General features: G+C 39.7%; 1 protein-coding gene across 1 annotated transcript in view; it reads right to left on the bottom strand.

Moving 5' to 3' along the window:
* Positions 1–25252, bottom strand: part of LOC123756312 (dynein beta chain, ciliary-like) — a 225836-nt gene that overhangs the window by 135873 nt on the left and 64711 nt on the right. The window contains exons 5-9 of the mRNA XM_069331027.1: positions 23591–23734; positions 23158–23295; positions 18785–19010; positions 18345–18520; positions 17504–17746 (exon numbers count right to left, since the gene is read on the bottom strand). Coding sequence (XP_069187128.1) covers positions 17504–17746; positions 18345–18520; positions 18785–19010; positions 23158–23295; positions 23591–23734 — 927 coding nt within the window. The remainder of the gene's footprint in view (positions 1–17503; positions 17747–18344; positions 18521–18784; positions 19011–23157; positions 23296–23590; positions 23735–25252) is intronic.

Below are 25252 nucleotides of genomic sequence, written 5' to 3'. Positions count from 1 at the left end.
GTGGTTTTAATCTGTCATGTGTATGTAAGTGATGCATTACTGAATATAAACCCTCGGATATTTCACTCAAGAATAAAATATTTTTATTGTAGTGAGCACTTATTTGTCTCAATATGTTCCTAGGTATTTTCAACTGGACAATTATTTTCAAGACCCACTCAGCTTTGGTTGTATTGGCTGTTAGGCTGAGGGCCTTGATCATGGATTCTACCTTCAGTAAAGATTTGGAGTAAATCACCTGAAGCCTCCGATGAGAGGTAAATGCAACAGCTCATGAACTAAATGTCAAGTTCTTACTTCTGGATCAGCATAATTATCCTTGAGGAGTTGTTTTATGAGGTTACAGCCGTCGTCTAATTCATCAGTGATTAAATTAGGGTTGGCAAGTTCAGCTACATACTGTTCTATCTGGTGCTTTACTTGCTCAAATTGACTTATTGTTACTTGAAAGTAGGTATCCAGTTGCACAAGTTCAACTGGAGACTGTTGAAACAGATCATTGCACTTTTTAACCTGTCTTGCTAAGTGGCCCTTAAGTCCTGTCAGGGTCTGTTTTAATTTCTTTAGTAGCCATACTGGTTGTCTGGTTAAGCCTTGTTGGGCTTGTACTAGGGCTGCTCATAATGCTGACCAAGTACTGTTGGTAGTAGCCAAGGGCTAAATTTGCAGTCACTAGGCTATAATTCTACCTCCTTAGAGGTTAGCACATACAATAATATCAAGTATGATTATTTGCGTAATTATACACAAATGATTGGAGAGGTAATCAGTGTCCCTGTTGGATATACTTCAGGTTAACTCTTTAATATCCCCTTTGGTTGGTGTAGAAACTTATTAACACTGAAAGGTGCAATGATTATAGGTAAGCAATTATAAAATAGGAAAATTATAGATATATATATAACAACTTGTGCTGGTATAAATTCTACCTGAAATAGGGTCTGCTCAATTAATTAATGGTGCTAAGTTGTTCAATAGTACAACCAGACTATGGTAATTAATGGGACTACGTTGAACAATTTTTAGTTCAACAAGTCAATGATAATATATAGGACTAGTGCAATATATATTTAATTGGGTTTATATATGTTAAATAATTCTCTATTCAAGAGACATTATATACACAGTTGGTGTTGTTAGCCTCTTATTAACTTCTAATATTATTTAGAAGTAATAATTCCTCTATTAGTCACTTCGTAAAATTAAACACCAGAAATTTATTGTTGATAAACTCGGCGAGGACGTAGCCATAATTTAGCTACGTCCAAATTTGAATCACTCCAGCAGTGCGGATGTGGTCCGTACATGTTCACAATGCCCCAGGTGTGACGTTACTGATGTATACGGATAAGGGAGTCTATTACCACCCCTCACTCTTGTGCACCTCCCTCCCCCACCTGGCAGTCATCAATCACTTGTCAATTCCCCATACATATTTCCCTGTCCACTATCAATGCGAGGTCAGTTCACTGAGCCTTCATTCACTGCACACCATAGCACACTACATCATGGAAAGACGAACTTTAACAGCCTGTATGAAGTGCGAGATCTTTTATGTACCTTCACCACATCAGCGTTGATTGTTGGAAATTTCCAACACTGAATACAACACTGTTGTATTCTCATTACTTATTACTAACTCTACTAATTATTGTAGTAAGTAAAATTAACACCACGTAGAATTCTCATGTACTAATAATTTCATCTGTGCAGTAGGCTAGAATTCTCACGTCATCCGACGCCAGTATTGCGTCAGATTTCCTTACAATAAACACATTATATCCAATGTATCTGAGAATTAAATTCGATTCTCTATAACCAAGGCATTCTGTATGATAATTAATTACAGATGAATTGACCTCCAACTAAAAGCCGAATAGAGCGTTGGAGTCATAGCGATTATCTAGTAATAAAAGTTAACGTCACGAGTGAATGCCATGGGGAGACATTAATTCCTCTCCCTTATATGTTTACTATCACTAAATTGGCAAATAATAATATTGTCCTCTTCTAAATAATAAACCCGTCCAGTCTTCAACATTTCAAGCGTAAATGCGAGAAATACTAATATTCATGACAATAATTTGTCTAATGAACGCGAGACGCAGCGTGGGGTGGAGAGGCTTGCCAGTACACGTGGAGGGAAGCTCCGAGGCAGACCTACCCGTATCATGCTCACGAGGAGACGCCATTGCCCAGCCATCAGGGTAGACGTTATCCATCCTCAGATGAAAGTCGCCACTGTGAGGTGTGAACAACCTTGCAGATAATATCTTCAACTGGTGCTGGTGTAACATAAGGAACCTTTTTAATCTGGTTCCTGACTGCACGTGACCGACCAGTGAAGCGCGCCATTATCCAGGATAGGCTGAAGCCAGAGCCTGGGACGCGAATTTCGGCAATCTTAAAACTTATACAGTGCCCTTATTAGCTAAGTATCTTATCTTTATTTGATGCATCTTGTAAAGTGTAGTGTAGTAGCTGGGTGATTGACCGTGACGACATATGCCAACACCAAACCACAGGTTATTACCTATTATCACCTGTAACTCTTAATTTCTTGAACATAGAGATTCAGTAGTTTAATTAGTTGCTACTGTAAATATTTGTTTTGCAGCACGTGAGAAGAATTCTCCCTGCCGCCTTCTCCCATGTTAATCCATCCCATTTGTCAGCCAGCCTAGCCCAGGGAATTAGAGGAAGCGTCGTGGCTTACATAAAGGAATCATCATTAAGCTAAGATTTCTTTGTATTAATTCATGAAATTTCTGAAATTACTTACATGCAGAATTTCTTTGGATTCAAGCCCCAAATGTCCCACATTATGGTCCTTATCGAACCGGATAGGCATTAAATTTATAATTAAAATATTAATCATTAATAACTAATCCTTGTGTGATAGAAGCTAGACTAACTATTTAATTAATTGTGTCAACTAACAGTGTAACACATCAGTTAGCCTAGATCACACTAATATATTGCTACTTTCACCTCATGTATAAGGTAGCTTTAGTGGGTCATAGCCAATTACCCACAACACTTAGACCTATACCTCACACCGAGGTGAGAATCTTTAAGTCACCAGGAGCAACAGCTCATAACTTTTATAATAACCCCACCCTAACACCTGCGTTAGAGTGGCCTCACCATCTAACCATTATATACTTAGGTGGTAATGACATCCACCCCACTCGTCATCCAGCTGAGGTGATCAAACACCTCAAAGCCATAATTTCTTCTTTCAAGCTCATCAGTGAATCGGTAGTATTCACATTAGTGAAACCTCGCCAACCAAGTCAAGATAATCGTTGGGGAGTAACCCCAGAATACTACCTGAGAGCTGCTAAGTACATAAATTTCAGGCTGAAAAAACGAGTGAGATTGGATGCCACATATATCCAATTTACAGCCAGACCTTACAGACAGAACCTGACCAGAGATGGTGTACACTTGTCAGGGGAATCTAGGTTGCATGTGGTTGACAAGTTAATTAACACCATCAACCGTCACAAACGGCTGTGGCTAGCAAGCCAAACTTAACTGTACATAATTGTTTAACCTGTGTGTGCAAGAGCACTCTTATAAAACAAAAAACCCAAAAATACAGCACAACTATATTCACCTTACTGCACCACAATACTCTTTACCCATGTTATTAGGTAGAATTTAGGCTGAGATTGTGTTGAATTTGGTACAAGCCCAGACTAAATAACTTTATAGTTCTTAGTTAGGAATTATTACGACTAGATCTAAGCTAGTCAGTGTTGTATGTATTATATTATTTGTGCTGACCCTATACAGGGTGGGATTAATTTTTGAGATAACTCTGATTGGAATGTCTCCATAATATTTCTCTTGTATGCATTATTTTGTGTATCTATTTTGTGTATTGCTGGATAATCTCCATTAACTCTGATGGTGATATAGATGAGCTAACCGGACGAGAACTAATGGTGAAGTTCAGACAGTGCACAAAATATCTAGCTATTTGTTGTTAGGTAGGTAGGTACATTCAACCTCAAGTGAGGAAAAATATAAAGTAGCCACCTTAAATTAGGCTACAATTAATGTTACTTATTCACTAATGAACAAGTACCCAAGCTTCATTAGTAATACATATGCTAACACTGTGAAGTTTGAACCTAAGCCCAACATGGCTACTCCTGAGCAATTGAGGAGAACCTACATTGGCCTTAAAGGTCATTTGACCAGATTAATTAATAAGGCTGAGGGCTTAACTAAAGATACTCCCATTGACTCTTATCACTTAGAGACATCAGTTAGAGTGGCTGAACTGAAATTTGTTCAAGTCAGATCTGCAGGTCAATCTTACCTTGATCTACTAAATATTGTAGAAATCGATCCTGATGAAGTAAGTCAAATTGTAGACGACATCTCCCAGTATGAAGATGAGACTCAAGATATAATTATCAGGCTATCTAAATTAGCCAAACAATCTGGATCCAATACCAGTAACACTGGGTCTCACTTCAATAATCACTTACCCGAGGTTCGTTTGCCTACTCTAGACTTGCCTACATTTTCAGGATTAGATACAGAAAATTGGGACAATTTTTGGACTTCCTTTGAAGTTCACATCCATAGGAAGCCGTCTCTAGACAAGGTTTCTAAATTTTCATACCTACTTAGTCTTCTCACAGGAGAGGCTAAAAAGGTCATACATAACCTTACTCTTAATGAGAGTAATTATGAGGAAGCTATAAACTCCTGAAGTTGAACTATTGCAACAAAGAGTTAAGCATAGCTACCCTCTATTATCAATTGCTAGATCTGAATGCACCAAACAGTCGACCAGAGTCACTTCAAAGCTTCAGACTAGAAGTAGAGTCTCTAGTAAAGGCCTTAGGTACTAAAGTTAATATACCTGCTTCAGAATGGTCTATCAAGCTACTATTACAGAGGAAATTACCTCGAAATGTCTTGACAGAGCTCTGCTCACATTATAATACCGAGTTTCTCACTCTTGACCAAATTTTCGAGGGATTGAGGATCACAGTTAACAGGTTAAAGACTCATGATCAAATTAAACCTGAGTCTAAGCCAACTAGTGCTGATATTTCAGTCAAACCTAAACAGACTCAGAGTAAGTCTAATAAATATAAATCCAAACCTGCTCCATCCACTGGGAAAAGAAGTGGAAATGTAGGTACATATTCGGTATCTCCTTCAGAGATAACCAATGACTGGTCTACTAAAGAGACTAAGTCTATTAACCAGAGAAAGTGTCTGTTCTGCAATCAGGGACACACCACTTATCAATGCTCTGTATATCCTACTTATAATGTTAGGGTTAAAAGGTTACAAGAATTGCACAAGTGCACCAAGTGCATGGGCTCTCATGATTCCAAGAAATGTGCAGTGCAGCTACGTTCCTGCAACCGCTGTAACCAAGGTGTACACCACTACGCCTTATGTAGAAAATCTTCTACACCAACCATGACCACTGGAGAGAATTCTACGAATTCTACTGCAGTGCAATATTGCAAAGTGCATCACGAAGTAAATGTACTTGCTACTGAGTCAGGCAATAATACTACTTTGCCTACAGCTCAACTTAAACTAATAAACCGAAGATCTAGAATTAACACTAGGGGTCTCTTTGACCAAGGTTCACAGAAAACCTTCATTACACAACAGTTGGTAGATGAGTTAAATTTAAAACCTGCCAAAAGTGTGAGGTTAAATATTTCTGGTTTCTTGTCAAATAGTGGACCTCGTGACTACAAGGTAGTTAAAGTATTAGTAAGACTAGGATCTTCTACTAGTCCAATCCAAGCGGTAGTAGTGGATAAGATTCCTACAGACCTACAGGTCACAGGATTAGCTCGCACTGCGAGACACCTTAAACGAAACCGCATGAGGCTAGCAGATTATAAAATAAATTCTGACTGCCTCACAGATGTTGGAATACTTATAGGCGCGGATCATTATTACAAGTTTATAACTGGATGCACTAGGCAACATGGTATGAATTTGTTGTCATCTGCAGGAGGCAAATTGCTCACAGGACCAGTGCTTTTCAGACAAGGTCCAGCGTCCACAAACCAACAATCCAATAATGTAATTGTGGCGTGACTAGGCTTAGAACAGTCACCCCTACGCTGCAGGGAAATATCTGAGGATATTGAGTCTGACCCACCAATACATCGTTTGTGGGATTTAGACACCTTAGGCATCATCCCTGAGCAACCAAGTCCTGATGATACGTGGACTTACCAGCAATATCTGGATACAGTTGTCTACTCAAATAAACAATACTGGGTAAGACTCCCATGGAAGTTGGATCATCCACAACTTCCAGTTAATTATTTTATGGCAGCCTCACAATTGCAGTCTCAATTAACGCGACTACAGAAGCAGCCAGACAAACTGAACATGTATCATCAACTTATCCAACAACAACTTAACAATAAGTTCATTGAAGTTGTTGAACACGATGACCGAAAAACAGGTCATTATTTACCTCACCACGCTGTGGTGAAAGACTCATTGACAACACCTATTCGTATTGTCTTTAACTGCAGTGCTAAAGTAAAGCCGAGCAGTGTGTCTTTAAATGAATGTCTCCAAACGGGACCTAGCCTAACACAAAGGCTACATGACGTGTTGTTACGATTTCGTACAGGCATTTTTGCCTATACAGCTGACATCAGCAAAGCCTTTCTCCGAGTAGGGTTACAGGAGGAAGATCGTGACTACACAAAATTCCTCTGGTTTAAGGATCCACTGAATCCTAACAGTGAAGTAATCACCTATCGTTTTGCCTCAGTATTATTTGGAGCTACGTCCTCACCGTTTCTTTTGCAAGCAACATTAGACACGCATTTGAGGAAATCAAACAGCCCTTATAAGGCTGACATTAGCGACAACTTGTATATCGACAATTTCCAGGGGACAACTAATGATCAAGCTGATCTGGTAGAAATCTACCATGAGGCTAACCGTGAACTGTTAGGAGCCAATATGCCACTACAGTCATGGGCCTCAAATAATAAACTGCTTAACCAGGTAATCGAGAAAGAATTTCCAGATTATCAGGTACCCAGTCAATTAAAGGTTCTAGGCGTGGAATGGAACACCAGCACTGACGAGATGAATGTCAAGTCAGTGCAAACTGATAATTCAACCCTTACCATGAGAACACTGCTTTCATTTGTCAGTCAACCATTTGACCCATTAGGCCTACTTAGTCCTATATTAATAAGGGGCAAACTCCTAATGCAGGAGTGCTGGCAGAAACATATGGGATGGGATGATCCGTTATCAAGTGAGTTACAAGCCAAATGGCAAATACTCTCAACGGATTTTAATCAGTTAGGCGTTTTGAAATTTCCTCGTAATGCTTCAGGACCAAACTTACCCACCAATTTGCACGCTTTTTTGCGATGCCTCTGGCAAAGCATATGGCGCAGCAGCCTATTTAGTTAACAGTGCACAATCCATTTTGCTCACATCTAAAGCAAGAGTTGCTCCCATCAAGAAGAGATCTTTACCTCAGATGGAGTTGACTGCATTGCTAGTGGGAGTAAGATTAGCCCATTGCTTGGCAAAAACATTCAATAATATCCACTTTGGTGAGATTGTAGTGTGGTCAGACAACGAGGCAGTTTTACAATGGGTAAGAAACAATAACAACAAAACTCCTTACGTCAGTAATCGCGTCAGGGAGATTCATGATTTATCTGCTGGATATAAATTTAGACATGTCCCTACTAAGGACAATCCTGCAGATTATTTATCACGAGGGTTAACCTTAAAACAACTTATCAAGTCTTCGCTGTGGTTCAATGGACCTTCATGGCTTGTTGGTGGTCAGTGGCCCAAACAAAAGCCACAAGTCATAGTGACCAATATCACCACTCCCATGAAAGAACCAGAACCTCAACGAATATTAGCCATTGATCCTCATCATTATTCTAACTTAAGCAAATTGTAACGAGTGACTGCACACGTGTTTGATTTCCTTGCTAAGGTAGGAATTCGACATAAGTTTCCCAATCCTATCCTCTACTGGATCAAACGTGCACAACAAGAGACATATGGAAGCGAATTTGAGAATCTTCCAGATAAATTGACTAAATCTCTAGGCATCTGGTACGATGCCAACACTCATAACATACTACGATGTGGAGGACGTTTGCTTCATGCAAAAATTGATTTGGACACAAAGAATCCAATTCTCCTACCTCGGCACCACATCATCACTAAACTTCTTGTCTTACACCACCATCAATATGGTACCTTACATGGTGGAGTTTTAGATACTCTCACCGACCTTAGACAAAAGTACTGGCTTCCTCAAGGTCGTCAGACAGTTAAGACAATTATTAAATCTTGTGTAATCTGTAAGAGATACGACGCTAGAGTATGTCCTTACCCAGGACCTCCACCACTCCCAGAAGAGCGAGTGGTTCATCTTCGTCCTTTCGAAACCACTGGTGTTGATTATACAGGAGCCTTACTCCTCACTGGTAACCCAGATAATATACCAGTGAAAGCGTACATTTGTCTCTTTACGTGTGCTACAACCAGAGGCGTACACTTAGAGGTCACTCCAGACATGAGTGCTGAAGCTTTCATTCAAGCTTTCCGCAGATTTGCTGCCCGCCGATCGTGTCCTAAATTAATGATATCGGACAACGGTTCTAATTTTGTGGCAGGAGAAAGTTGTTTGCGAGAAGTCTGGAACCACCCAGAAGTACAGTCAGTCCTACAGAGACGACAATGTCACTGGAAATTCATAGCACCGAGAGCCCCTTGGAGAGGTGGGTTCTATGAGCGAATGGTGGGCACAGTCAAGAAGTGTCTAAGGAAAACTTTACACCGACAAAGGGTCAGTTACTCAGAACTCCAAACTATTGTTGTGGAAATCGAGGTGCGAGTCAATAACCGCCCAATCACCTACCTGTCTGATGATTTCACCCAGAGAGAACCTCTGAGCCCCTCACACTTGATCCATGGAGGTCTACTGAGCCCTCTCATCCCCTTAGCCGAAGAGGACCCTGTAGACCCGTCACATGTGACCAGAGGAGACTTGGTGGAAAGCTACCAGCATCTTTCTAGAGTTATTAACAGGTGGAATGAGGTGTGGACTCGAGAGTACCTCACAGCTCTACGAGAGTACCACTACGGAGCTTCGAGTCCTTACAATAAAGTGCAATTAAAACCAGGAGACCTAGTACTAATCGACAGTGATGGACCAAGGTCAGAGTGGCCTATAGGCAAAATTGTTGCCATTCATCCAGATCGTCAAGGTGTCCTAAGAGTAGTTAAAGTTTTATGCCGAGGCAACACTACTCTAAAAACTTTAGAGAAGCTGGTTCCCCTTGAATTGACTGAGCAAGAATATCAGCCAGATCCAGTTTCCCCAGTAATTTGCGAGGGTAATAATTCTGATCCTCCAAGCAACCGCCCCACTAGAGCTGCTGCTCAACAATGTCGGCGGAATTTGCAAGCCTATTACAACTCTGAACAAGAGTAATTTCCTTCACTTCCCACTTAGATAACTATGATGATGCTACAATGTGATATCACGTAACAAAACATTACACGTCACTATGACCCAGGATATCGCATCACCGTAGATTCTGTTAGTTTACATTGTGTGAGTTAAATTCTATAAATAATGTGTAGGCTATAAATAACATGTTTCATTTGACATGTAAATAGCAAGACTCAAGTTCTTGTAAGTCCTTGATAAATCCGGGACGTTCGTTATGTGTGTACTAACATACTAACATATTAACATACTAATGTACTAATCTTAATATCACTTCGGGATAGGTCAGTATTCCACAGTACACTACGACCCTAGAATCCTCCCCCCGGAGTTATGTTGGAAATTTCCAACACCGAATACAACACTGTTGTATTCTCATTACTTATTACTAACTCTACTAATTATTGTAGTAAGTAAAATTAACACCACGTAGAATTCTCATGTACTAATAATTTCATCTGTGCAGTAGGCTAGAATTCTCACGTCATCCGACGCCAGTATTGCGTCAGATTTCCTTACAATAAACACATTATATCCAATGTATCTGAGAATTAAATTCGATTCTCTATAACCAAGGCATTCTGTGTGATAATTAATTACAGATGAATTGACCTCCAACTAAAAGCCGAATAGAGCGTTGGAGTCATAGCGATTATCTAGTAATAAAAGTTAACGTCACGAGTGAATGCCATGGGGATACATTAATTCCTCTCCCTTATACGTTTACTATCACTAAATTGGCAAATAATAATATTGTCCTCTTCTAAATAATAAACCCGTCCAGTCTTCAACATTTCAAGCGTAAATGCGAGAAATACTAATATTCATGACAATAATTTGTCTAATGAACGCGAGACGCGGCATGGGGTGGAGAGGCTTGCCAGTACACATGGAGGGAAGCTCTGAGGCAGACCTACCCGTATCGTGCTCATGAGGAGACGCCATTGCCCAGCCATCAGGGTAGACGTTATCCATCCTCAGATGAAAGTCGCCACTGTGAGGTGTGAACAACCTTGCAGATAATATCTTCAACTGGTGCTGGTGTAACATAAGGAACCTTTTTAATCTGGTTCCTGACTGCACGTGACCGACCAGTGAAGCGCGCCATTATCCAGGATAGGCTGAAGCCAGAGCCTGGGATGCGAATTTCGGCAGTCTTAAAACTTATACAGTGCCCTTATTAGCTAAGTATCTTCTCTTTATTTGATGCATCTTGTAAAGTGTAGTGTAGTAGCTGGGTGATTGACCGTGACGACATATGCCAACACCAAACCACAGGTTATTACCTATTATCACCTGTAACTCTTAATTTCTTGAACATAGAGATTCAGTAGTTTAATTAGTTGCTACTGTAAATATTTGTTTTGCAGCACGTGAGAAGAATTCTCCCTGCCGCCTTCTCCCATGTTAATCCATCCCATTTGTCAGCCAGCCTAGCCCAGGGAATTAGAGGAAGCGTCGTGGCTTACATAAAGGAATCATCATTAAGCTAAGATTTCTTTGTATTCATGAAATTTCTGAAATTACTTACATGCAGAATTTCTTTGGATTAACATGTGTTTATTGTGACTATCATTACTATACTTATAATCTATGTTCCCATTCATGGTAATGACATTAGTTTCACTATAATTCATAGGATTAGATTATTATAATTTGGATTAGTGAACGAACCACACTAGTTCCTGGACGTACTGACTTCCAGTAATAACCCCCCAATGTAGGTGTTTGAGGGTTTGATTCATTTAATTATACAGCCCATTAATTATTTCTATGATCATATTCTCTAGTATTTTATCCATAGTTACTGGTTCATCTAGGAATTATCTAATGATCAGAAATTCTCAGTTTCCCTCTTTACTATAAAAGCGGGTGGTCCTTCGTAATTTAATTTACTACATTAATATTTAAATAATCAGATTCAAGCCCCAAATGTCCCACATTGATATCTAGAATGTGAACAATGTCATTATGCCATCAAGTGTAAGCGATGTCAGAAGATCTTTTGCGACAATCGTAAGTATAGCACTATTATTATTACTCACTCTTATAGTGAGAGATTATTTGCTTAGCAAGAGTGTTCCATTCCTCACCATTTAATATATGTTTCTTTTTAAGTTCAGTTTACAAATGAGTGGTGTGTCCATACTGTCTACCACTTTCACCTCAAGATGATTACCGACAGAATGACGTAACACACAAATGTACGCTCAATGTACTTCTTTTACCTTTATTACATTTTCATCAAACACTTGCAAGCATTCACTTAATATTTTCCTCCTACACCCATGCTGAATAACATTGTTTTCAATTCAGGTTACATTCCTTACCACAATCACAGGGATTACGTTAATCCGTTCATCGACCTTATCAGCTCATAAGTGAGTTAATAGTACCTTATTTCAGTTTTATATCCTATGCATATTAATTCTCATCTAGTCTATTCCCTCACCTTCTTAATTTATATTATATATATAAATGATCTGCTATGTTTTCTTTCTTTATACAGATACCAAACCAATATGTATAGACTTGGTATCTACCAGTGAGAACAGTGAGAGCAATGACAGCTCAGTTGGACGGACTATGCCTCCAGATGGGATACAGTCCTCGGGTCGAGGAGCTGAAGGTGAGCACACAGCCACACACGCACACTTCCCCCTCTACTCGCCCTCTTTCCAGCCACTAAGCAGCAGCAGCAACAGCAGCGGCAGGCGCAGGGACATCAACAGTGAGGGAAGTCAGGTTGACCTTGACTCAGATGACAGCATGGAAAGCCAAGACAGCCTTGACTCGTTAGCGCTGTCTTGTTGCGTTATATTGTTGATGTAAATATACGTCAAGACGGGGAAGATGATTTGCAAAACCCCATCAATAACGATGGTTTTCCTATACGGGAGGGCAGGGACGAACAGTTACTCAAGAGGAGGTTGAGTCACTTATTGACTTCTTGGCAGGTGAATTGACTGAAAAAATAAATTTATATTTAGAACAAAAGAAGCGGTCTAATGTCTTGGTATAGTGTCTCGCACGTTTTTATATCAACTGCCCACAAATTAAACATCCAAAAAGGTTAGGTTCTCATGTAGAGTATCCTGGAGGTTTGCATGGAAAGCGGATGGTTTTCAATCCAGATGGTGAGGCTAATATCTGCCTTATGCAGTTTGTTGCCGCATATTAATGTTTAGCTAAAGGCTAAACTTATCTTGGCTTACTAAACTAAAGGCTTACTTATCTTGATAATATTTGCACTAGATCTGTGAATGCTAGTTGGTGTCTCAGGCACATTAATTGGCCAGCAGATGTTAATTCTGCAGTAACATTTGAGGACATCACCAAGGTGGAGAAAATATATCAGTAGTCAGTACATTCGTCTATTCACTAGAGAGAGATGAAAATACACGGCGTCCCTATATCACTCTAGCTAGGAAAGGAAGAGGTGAACATAAAGACATTATTTCATTGCTAATGTTCGATGCTCAACATCTGTTACTGATTAAAGATTTTAACCATTATGTATTCAATATGTGTGGTAATGCCAACTTCATCCTTAAACATCTCAGCTTTTGTCATTGTTGTTTGATATCGATACCGCCTGACCGTAAGATAACTCACGAAGGTACATGTAAAGTGCATCAAACATCTAGCAGAGAAGTAGATTTCTGTAACTATGGACAGAGATATGGGCCTAGTCACATGTGCTTTTATGATTTTGAGTGTATGTTAGATCGCTCAAACCCTAAAGGAATGATAGAATCACGTCACAACGCGGTTGCATATCCGTACATTATCATTGACAGACAGATAATGTATGATGTTGGGATAATATTTCCCAGCAACAGCAAGCTTTATTTGAGACAAAAACAGCTTGTGAGCTCTGTGATGAACCTTTTAACAGGAATGATGTAATCAAAGTCAGACATCACGACCACACAATAAGATTTCACAATTATAAAGCTGCTTACTGTGATAGATGTAATTTGCAGTGCATAAATTCATATAAGTTCCTGAACACTTTTTCCTAAAATGCTATCTATGATTTAGGAGTAATCCTAAACGAGGTTAAAGACAGACCAGGGATGGAAATAGATATATTAGCTAGGGATTGATTTAAGTTTATGAAAGTCGATGCGAACAACTTACGGTTTTTAGCCAGTTTAGCGCTTCTCAATGGTTAACTAGGAAGAACAGCTAAAGATCATATTGATAGTGGGAAACCTACCACCTTCACATTGGCTATGTTAAAGGGTGTAAATAAAGCTGCCATCCCACAACTGTTGAAGGGTAAACAATTAATCTGCTATGATTACTTATCATCTATGAGTGTACTAGATGAACCAAAACTTCCTTCATGTGATAAGTTTTACAACACATTGAATGACGAGGAGTTATCAGAAAAAAGATTATAAACAAGCTTTAGAATTTTGTAATCTAGGTAATGTCGTAACATAGGGAACTATGTTGTCAGACCCATTGGTATATGATTGACTTCGCCGGAATCTCCGAGGGGGTTCACCACTGTGACGAGACAGTACACGAATGTGGAGAACCAGCACAGAGGCTTAGATCTAGGTGATGATAGTAGTTACATCATCTACCTGGATTTTAACAGTCTTGCTTGGAGAATATCGCGTGTGATGTACCAAAGGAGTATTGTGTGTTGTGTGATACATTGCAGGTTAGTCCGGAGGTAGCAAGGTATACGGATAAACCTTAGTTCTTTCCCATACCTGCATTACCGAGGTATTACATTTCACCCAACAGTAAGAATATTCTTACAGAAGAAAGACGTGGGTTATCTAAAAAACACTAAATTAATCGCATCACACCTCCCTCAGAAAGATTACTAATTATTATTACTAATTAGATAATTAGAGAAGTAGCTAAAGTTCAAAACATCTACGAATTTGAGCAGGAGACCTACCTTAAAGATTTAATTGAATTCAATGTTCGTGAATGTGCCAGTACCAAATATGCGATAAAAAAAGGCTTTCAAACTTGTATCAAATTCTATATATGGGAAGAGTTTGACAGAAATTTCTAAATATGGGAACAATCACTATTTGGTCACAGATCGTAGAGGTTTCCTGAAATACGCTCGCAACCCATTCTTCAAGCATAGTCTGTTGTTAAGTAAGGATCATGTGATATGCACTATCAAGCAGAAGTCTCTCCTAGTCAACACTCCTACTTACGTGAGTTACCATGTACTCCAGATTGATAAGAGGTATAGTTCTGGTATCATGTGGTAAAACCGACAAATGGAGATAAAGCGAGTCTATTATATACAGATACAGACTCTTTCATCATTAAAGTCAAGTGGCAGGATGTGTTTGAAGAGCTGAATAAGTGCCCTCTTTGACTGTATGGATTTTAGTAACTTTCTTGACACTCACCTATCCTACTCGAAAGCACGTGAAGGTTAACTAGGTTTGCTCAAGTCAGAAATCGGGGTCTAAGATTATTAACCAATTAATCGCTCTCAGACTTAAAACATACTCTTTCACCATCCAGGATGGTAAATATACCTGTAAGTGTAAAGGTGTGCCATACAACCTCCAAGAGAAATTCTCACAAGACTCGTTTCAACACTCGCGCTGAAACAAACACTTCAATCAGGTTTGTGTCTAGATCTATATGTAATGTGCAAGGACAGATTTTCACATGCCGCGGTACTTGTAGAGGTTTGTCAGCATATAATTATAAACGCTACATTCTAAGCCCCACACAATCCCTAGCATATGGACATCCAGATATCGCAAATAATAATGATGATGCTGAGATGGATGTAGAAGAGGATGAGGAGGAGATTGAGGGGGGTAGAAGAAGTGTTTATGGAGGATGATAAAGTGGTAGAAGCAACACAACCACAGAGACTCTACCCTGTATTCCTACCCTGGAGCAAGCGAGATGCTTCAGCCCCACAACTACTCAACCCTCACTAGATTTACGTTGTACAATTTAGTTAAGTTAGTATTAAGATAGATAACACATAATGGTAGAATTATATACTATAAGGAATAAGATGTTTATTATTATTATTATTGTTTGTGAACTGTGTTAACCGTAAGAACTGTGATTAGTTTTAAAAATGCTGCTGTACATATGTATAATGATGTGAATAAACGCCTGTAAATGACTAATGTTTGTTTGTATAAATTCCATCACCATTTCCTTAGTTTTAGCAGTCTTAACGAAGCATTAATCTTTGACAGTTCCAATGATATACACCGTGAGGAACAACTAGATATATTCCGAGAACCATCTCGGATTATTATAGCTAGCTATTCAAACAGTGGAAAGTCCTTCTTATGCAGTAAACTTGCAAGGAAGTATCAACATAAGTTCTCCTCAATAATTGTATGTGGCGGTGGTTACACCGAATTACAGTCAGACCCGCAAATTAAAAGGAAGCTGATCGAGCATTCAACTATTATTGATCCTGTGGAAGAGCAAGTGGATAAGGACTGTCATATCTTAGTAATCTATGAAAACCTTTTCAGAGTCTGCTAATTCGAAAATCGTATCAAACATGTTTACTAGAGGAAGACATCTGAATGTCTCAGTTATATTAATTACTCAAAATATATTTTTTCCTGGTAAATATTCGAGGAATGTTAGTTTAAATGCTTCTCATTTCATATCAATTAAATCAAGAGACCTCTCACAAATTGAAACACTAGGACGACAAATATTTGGGAAACAGTTTTCAAAGAAACTTGTAACTTGCTAATAAGATTAGTAAGTTATTAGCAAGCCCTATGGGTATTTGCTAGGAGATCTGGGCTCGAACACATCCCCTACTATAACATTGCGCGGTAATATTGTTCACGAACCACCCTATGAGATAATTTACCAAGGGTGAGCAAGAACGATGTACTGGAGCGAGTATATAACGACTGACAGCTGAGTGGACAGCACTTCAGGATTCGTAGTCCTGAGGTTCCGGGTCCGATCCCCGGTAGAGGCCGAGACAAATGGGCAAAATGTTTCTTTTACCCTGATGCCCCTGTTACCTAGTAGTAAATATGTACCTGGGAGTTAGACAGCTGCTACGGGCTGTTTTCTAGGGGTGGAGGCCTGGTCGAGAACCGGGCCGCGGGGACACTGAGCCCCGAAATCATCTCAAGATAACTCCTCATCTACCGGTTTGTTGGGATGGGTACAGAGGTTGTATAATGCTGCTAAATTAATTATCTCTGGTATAACTATCTGATGTAAAGGATTATCTGAAAACCTTTGACACCTATACCAAGGTGTCAAATGGTACCATACCATTATTTAAACCTCCGTAAATCACACGGAGACAAGTATTAAGCTCCAAACCGCTATAATTTTAAGTTATAGACCTGCGCGAGATGAGTTTATTGGCCAAACATAATGATGGAGTGAAATACTTACTTGTATGTGTAGATATATTCTCTAGGTTTGCCCAAGTATTGCCCTTATCCAGCAAGGATGGAAAAAGTACAAGTAAAGCTCTGACTTTAATTCTGGTTACAGCACATTCTCAGGGAGTATGCAAAATTAATTCTGATTGTGGTGGTGAATTTTATAACACTTCCACGAAGAAGATGCTGGCATCAAAGAAGGTAAAATTATATAGTGTTTTTTTCTCAGGAGACCAAGGCCTCCATTGCTGAGAGATCCATATGTACTTTAAAAGGAAAACTTAACAAGTATATGACGGCTCACAATACTTTAAAATACATGCAAACTCTACCAGAAATTGTGAGTAAAAAGGGGTTTAAGGAACACACAAGAGATGACTTTGTCATGACCTTGACCACCACTGACCTTGTCCTCCCTGGTGATGACCACCACTGACCTTGTCCTCCCTGGTGGTGACCACCACTGACCTTGTCCTCCCTGGTGGTGACCACCACTGACCTTGTCCTCCCTGGTGATGACCACCACTGACCTTGTCCTCCCTGGTGGTGACCACCACTGACCTTGTCCTCCCTGGTGGTGACCACCACTGACCTTGTCCTCCCTGGTGATGACCACTCCCCCGGAGTTGCCCATGTCCCTTGGCTGCAGCTCGAACACCGTCTTGAAGAGGTGCTCTGAAGTCATGGTCAAGAAGCCGATTTCTGCATTGGGGTGGAGGCCGTAGAGATGCGGAGACTCCGGCGGCAAGCAGGTGTCGATGTAGCTGTGGTAACCAGAGTAGTCCAAATTGGGAGGCGTTGGGAACCCTGGTGCCAAGTTAAGCTCTCCATCAAGCTGCAGGGTAGATGATTAGATGGGAGTTAGTTAAGCTCTCCATCAAGCTGCAGGGTAGATGATTGTGTGTAAGTTATTTATTTATATATTTATTTAATTTATATATACAAGAGTTCTTACATTCTTGTATTGAGTAAAGCTCTTACATTCTAACGTTCTTACATCTAAGAATGTAAGTCTTCTTACATTCTTTAATGGCGTTAAGCTTCAGGGTTGATCACTGTGTGTAAGTTAAGCTCTTCTCGAGGTAAGTGCGACATACCTGGTCCATGTGAAGGAACTCCTCGAGGTAAGTGCGACATACCTGGTCCATGTGAAGGAACTCCTCGAGGTAAGTGTGACATACCTGGTCCATGTGAAGGAACTCCTCGAGGTAAGTGCGACATACCTGGTCCATGTGAAGGAACTCCTCGAGGTAAGTGCGACATACCTGGTCCATGTGAAGGAACTCCTCGAGGTAAGTGCGACATACCTGGTCCATGTGAAGGAACTCCTCGAGGTAAGTGCGACATACCTGGTCCATGTGAAGGAACTCCTCGAGGTAAGTGCGACATACCTGGTCCATGTGAAGGAACTCCTCGAGGTAAGTGCGACATACCTGGTCCATGTGAAGGAACTCCTCGAGGTAAGTGCGACAGAGGACTCGGTCCCAGTCGTCTGTGATGTGGCCGCCATACATGATCTCCCCAAAAAGATAGCGCAGGTCTTCCCACGGCACCTTGCTGTTGGCCTCGAGGTAGTTGTACAACACATTGACGCTGATGGTGAGGTCACCTGCGGGTCACCAGAAGGAGCCTAATATCACCTGATGGTTTCACTCTTGCAGTCAGCTCGGCATGACAAATAAATGAAATAATTTTATTGAAGTGAATTGTTTGGTGAAATACAGGAAACATATTGTTTTCCTTCATGCTTCTGGTAATTGGGTTGAAATCGATGAGTAGTATGATGATTCAAAACTAGAAATAGTTATGATGAAGGATTACTATTGGAATTAAAGTCAACAATTTCAGCTAGAATACTGACAAGTTTCCGTACCCGTGTTGAAGGGATAAGGTCTGTTCCAGCCTTGGGCTCCAAACTTCCTTCGCTCTGCAACGCAAGCGTGAAAGTAGCACAGGGAGAATAGGATAGACTTGAACTCTGCTTCCTTGGAGCACATCTCAAGAGTCTCTTGTGTGAAGTTGTAGAGGGCCTTGTGGAGGTTAGCTTGCATCCCTCGCGGTGGCTCATTAGTGATCTTGATGGCTGATTCCAGGATTCCCTAGTATAGCATACCAGAAATTATTAATAGTTGATTGTAAGATTCTGTTAACAGGAGACGAGGAAATTGAGAAACATTAGTAATTCTTAAAAAATTCTGTTATAGAAAAAACTGAGAGTTGCTACTCTAGGATACAATATCTGGATTGTACCTGGATGATGGGGTTCTGGGAGTTCTTCTACTCCCCATGCCCGGCCCGAGGCCAAGGATGACTTGTGAGAGCTTGGTCCACCAGGATGTTGCTTGGTGCGGCCCTCAGGCCCACACATCCATCACAGCCCGGTTGGTGTGGCACTTCTTGAAAAAACTGTCTAGTGTTCTCTTGAAGACGTCCACGTCTGTTCCGGCAAAACTTCGTATGCTCGCTAGGAGTATATTGAACTCCGTGGACCTCTGATGTTTGTACAGTGTTCTATGATTGTGCCAATGGAACCTCTGCTCCTCACCGGTTCTATTCTGCATTTCGTTCCATATCATTCACTCCATTATATTGTTATTTTACTGTGTAGATTTGGGACCTGGCCCTCCAGTATTTTCCTATATATTCACAATCATATATTGCAAATATTTAACAACTCTTGTTGAAAGAGTCCCACCCTAGAAGGTACTGCACAAAATATTAATAATGAATGGCAAGGTCATATAGCATTCAGTACAAGCCCAGTCATTTGAAAATATATTGGTAAATAAGACAAATGCATTTTTTTTATATGTTAAACAATTTCCTAAAATGGGAAATTTAATGAGAGAAATTTTGATTGTTGAGTAGCCTCTCATTCTCTGGTACTAATTTAAACTCTTAGTATTTTCCATAAGTAAATTATTTGATACCTCTCTCCTATCTTTTCTAGTGAGTACATTTGGAGAGCTTTCAGACGATCCAAATAGTTTAGGTGCTTTATAACAATTAACATTGTTTTTATCGTGTTCCCATATCGCTTCCATTTTCACTTCTTGAAAAAAACTGTCTAGTTTTCTCTTGAAGATGTCCACATTTGCTCCGGCAAAATGAAATTGCTTTATCGCAATTTATCGTTGCTTTTACTGTGCTTTATCACAATAAGACGAAAACAGGAGGGTTTTTCTTACATTTAAATCAGCTATATCCTTAATCTGGTTAGAAAGCAGGGATACCAATCTTGCTAAATAAGAAGTTAATCATTATATTCTGTGGAAATTGAAAGTCTTAATTCAGTCTCAAAACACTCTTAATACCACTCATTCTAACCTCAATAAAGTATTTAATAAATGTTTCTGATTAGAAACAAAATATCATAACCCACAAAACAATATTACTAATGAACAAATATAAATTTAGTTCAAAGTATCCATTAGTATTAATAGTTTAAAAAACTTGGGTCTTGTAAATCAAATTTTAATTATTTACTTCTTAAAACTTTAAAATGTGATTTTAAAATCCTTATGTCTTACCTTCCCATTATCCTTCGTATTTCCATTCTATTTGTCCGATTAACCCACCCTTTATTAATAGGGATCACATTATTTATCCAAACTCTTATCATTTTATCGCCTTAGGATTTTTCAATAATACCTTTTCATTTCATACATTCTCTTCCTTATTTTCCTTGGAGGAATATTAGTTTTATTTATTTTAGTCGCCACCCTTGCCTCAAATGAAATCTTTGGACTTTCCTTTAACACTTTTTTAACCTTAGCACTTTCTATATTAATAATCTCTTTCATCTTGTTTTTCATTGATCCATTATTAACATACTCTAAATTTATAATTTCATCTTCCTCCAACTCATTTCCTTATGTATTCAGAAATACCCTTCTCCTAACCAGAACTATTTATAATTCTTCTTCAATGTTCTTAACTTTATTTATTATCTTATACCTTCTATTAACATTATTTGTTGTAGTTAAAAATTATTAACGGTAACTCAAGCCCAGTTCGAACAAATAATTAATGTTCAAACCCATATGTAAAACTCATTCTTTATTTAAAATCATTAACGGATCTTTAATCGATATACCTATTCATAGAAATATTTCAATTATATTAAATTTGGGATCCGTTATTAGGATTATAGTTAACCATTAAAATTATTACAGGCCTTTTTCTATCCATACACTATACACCAAATATTGAAATACCTTTTTCAAGAACTATTCACATTTTCCATAACGTAAACTATGGATAGTTTCTACGCACTATTCACACCAATAGAGCGTCCTTCTTTTTCATTTGCCTCTACTCCCACATTGGACGAGGTATTTATTGTAGGTCCTACACTTACCTTCACACATGAATAATTGGAGTGTTAATTTTTTTCTTAACAATAGCCTCAGGCATTGCAGGATATGTTCTACCTTGAGGAGAAATATAATTCTGAGGAGCTACAGTTATTACTAACCTCTTCTTCGCAATTCATCTCATTCGAACTGATCTAGTTTAATCAATTTGAGGATTTGCTGTTGACAGTGCTACCTTAAATGGCATTTTCTTTCCACTGCTTTTTCACTTATATTATTGGTGCTTTAACAATAATCCACATTCTTTTTTCTCAACGAAACAGGAGGAAATAACCCACTAGGAATTTCCATATCTATGGACAAAATTCCCTTCCACTCTTACTTTATTTTTAAAGACATTATAAGATTTGCTATTCTCTTATGAACTTTAATTCTATTAACCCTTCTTAATCCATATCTCTTTAGAGACCAAGACAACTTTATCCACACAAACCCCCTTGTAACCATAGTACATATTGAACCTGAATGATACTTCCTCTTCGCTCGAGCTATCGTATGATCCATTCCCAACAAGCTAAGAAATGTTACTGCTCCAGTAGATTCCATCTCCATTCTAATAATTTTACAATTTACTCGTATTTCTTCTTTTCGAAGAACATTCTACCCACTTAGCCAAATTACATTCTGATACCTAGTATCAGTAGTAATTTTGTTAATCTGGATTGGTGCACGTCCTGGGGAAACCCTTTATATTTTAACTGGCTAAATTTTATCTACCTTATATTTTATATACTATATCATCAACCACATTATAACAATAACATGGGATAAATGATTAAATTTAAAGTTTACGTTTTTAAAAACAGTTTTTTTGAAAACACTATTAGGAGTATACCTCCAACTTTTATTCTCGAAGAAAAACAATATCTTTAATATCCAAAATTGATATTTTATTTCCCTTAAACTATTCTTCGAAAATACAACTTTAACTTCTCAGAAAACAACAATAAAATACCACCTGCATTTCCATAAAATAAATAAAAAAATTCTAAATTAATAGGTAAAACTTTTTCCAAGCCAAATACTTTAAATAATCATAACTAAAACGAGGTAGAGTACCCCCCCCCCCCCCCCCCGCCAAAAAAAATATAACTCCAACCAATTTTATAAAAGTAACACTTAATGGATCTGGACCTAAAAAGAGCAACCTAAAAACTATTCATATAAATAAGATCCTAGAATTCTATGCAATAAAAAATGAAGCAATGCATTCTATGTTCTTGTATATTCCATATTCAGAATGAAACCATGAAACGAACCTTCAGAAAAATTTAAAGGAGTTCATTTAGTCTCGGCTAAACTAGAAGCAAATCAAACTATCCTTATAGGAATAGTTAATCATAAAAACTGCATCTCTATAGATACAATAAAATCTCTAAAATTAAACATCTCAACTAAACAAACAAATGACAATGGACAATCTTATCTCATAAGAAATAGTCTGAGCTACTGTACGAAGGCTTCCCAATAGTGAATATTTAGAAGCCCCCACCCAGCAATTATTATAGAATACACTCATGCTCTTAAATAACACTGCAAAATAACACCACTAAACTCATATTAAACAATCTACAATTATAAGGTAACACCCCCCCCCCCATATCATCAAAGACATAAATAAACTAAAAATAGGAGCTGACTGAATAATAGAGAGGAGTCATTAATACACTAACTGCCTTTGATAAATCATTATCAAATAATGAGTTCTTATTTAATTAACAAATCTGCCAAACTTCCCTCTCCAATACACCAGTACTCTCATCCCTACCATTTAAATAATTCTGAACTGATGTACAGCAGTGGAGTCATAAACATACTGGAGATCTGCTGTTGAATAAAAGATGGTAATTTCTTCACGTGATTCACTAACCTGAGGCAGGATGTGGTTCTCGGGTCTGTTGGCGGGCTCAGCGCTCATGAAGACTCGGTAGTCCTGGTGGGCGGCCTCAGAATTGGCCTCCAACTTTTTCTCCAGCCTGGGCAGCCACTGGCGCACCAGGTGGATGTTCTGCCGGGGAACACACACAGTGATAAGCTCCAGTACATAGATGAATTACACGGCTCCAGAGTACATTGTTTATATGCTCAGACATAATTACTTCAAAATAAGAAAATATTTTAATGGTAGTTTGTTTTACAGAGTTTTAACCATAATTTATTAAATTTACCCAATTATATTTCCAGTATGAAATCCTTATGTGAGAAAATTCTGAGAATTTTCCAGAAATTCTTTGTTTTAGTTAATTGCGTGATCATCGTGCAAGATAAAGGAACACATACTGGTGTCTTGAAATGCGACTCACCTGCAAGATGACCCAATGACCTTCCCTTGCGGCGATCTTGATGGCCTCTTCCGCCACCTTCTCCTGACCTTGACCCAGAGAGACGTTGTGAAGGCGGCGGTTCTCACAGGTGTACCCCAGTCTCTCCCCCAGACTCTCCACCTCCTGTAGGACCACAACGCTCTCTTCAAACACCTTTCTTCTTTGTCTTCCCTCACACCCTCCCATTATCTTCCCTCACACCCTCCCATTACCTTCCCTCACACCCTCCCATTACCTTCCCTCACACCCTCCCATTACCTTCCCTCACACCCTCCCATTACCTTCCCTCACACCCTCCCATTATCTTCCCTCACACCCTCCCATTACCTTCCCTCACACCCTCCCATTACCTTCCCTCACACCCTCCCATTACCTTCCCTCACACCCTCCCATTATCTTCCCTCACACCCTCCCATTACCTTCCCTGACACCCTCCCATTACCTTCCCTCACACCCTCCCATTACCGTCCCTCACACCCTCCCATTATCATCCCTCACACCCTTCCATTACCTTCCCTCACACCCTCCCATTACCTTCCCTCACACCCTCCCATTACCTTCCCTCACACCCTCCCATTACCTTCCCTCACACCCTCCCATTACCTTCCCTCACACCCTCCCATTACCTTCCCTCACACCCTCCCATTACCTTCCCTCACACCCTCCCATTACCTTCCCTCACACCCTCCCATTACCTTCCCTCACACCCTCCCATTACCTTCCCTCACACCCTCCCATTATCTTCCCTCATACCCTCCCATTACCTTCCCTCACACCCTCCCATTACCTTCCCTCACACCCTCACATTACCTTCCCTCACACCCTCCCATTATCTTCCCTCACATCCTCTAATTATCTTCCCTTACACCCTCCCATTATCTTCCCTCACACCGTCCCATTATCTTCCCACACACCCTTTTATTATCTTCCCTCACACCCCTATTATCTTCCCTCACACTCTCCCATTATCTTCCCTCACACCCCTATTATCTTCCTACATACCCTCCCAATATCTTCCCTCACACCCTCCCATTTTTTCCCTCAAACCCCTATTATCTTCCCTCACACCCTCCCATTATCTTCCCTCACACCCCTATTATCTTCCCGCACACCCTCCCATTATCTTCCGTCTCACCCCTATTATCTTCCCTCACACCCTCCCATTATCTTCCCTCACACCCTCCCATTACCTTCCCTCACACCCTCCCATTACCTTCCCTCACACCCTCCCATTACCTTCCCTCACACCCTCCCATTACCTTCCCTCACACCCCTATTATCTTCCTTCACACCTACCTTGAGGTTACCTTGAGGTGCTTCCGGGGCTTAGCGTCCCCGCGGCCCGGTCGTCGACCAGGCCTCCTGGTTGCTGGACTGATCAACCAGGCTGTTGGACACGGCTGCTCGCAGCCTGACGTATGAGTCACAGCCTGGTTGATCAGGTATTCTTTGGAGGTGCTTATCCAGTTCTCTCTTGAACACTGTGAGGGGATTACCAGTTATGCCCCTCAAACCCCCCCCCCCATTATCTTCCCTCACACCCCTATTATCTTCCCTCACACCCTCCCATTATCTTCCCTCACACCCCTATTATCTTCCCTCACACCCTCCCATTATCTTCCGTCTCACCCCTATTATCTT

This window comes from Procambarus clarkii, chromosome 25, assembly GCF_040958095.1.
Source record: "Procambarus clarkii isolate CNS0578487 chromosome 25, FALCON_Pclarkii_2.0, whole genome shotgun sequence".
NCBI lineage: Eukaryota > Metazoa > Arthropoda > Malacostraca > Decapoda > Cambaridae > Procambarus > Procambarus clarkii.
This window is presented reverse-complemented; position numbering and strand designations above follow the sequence as displayed.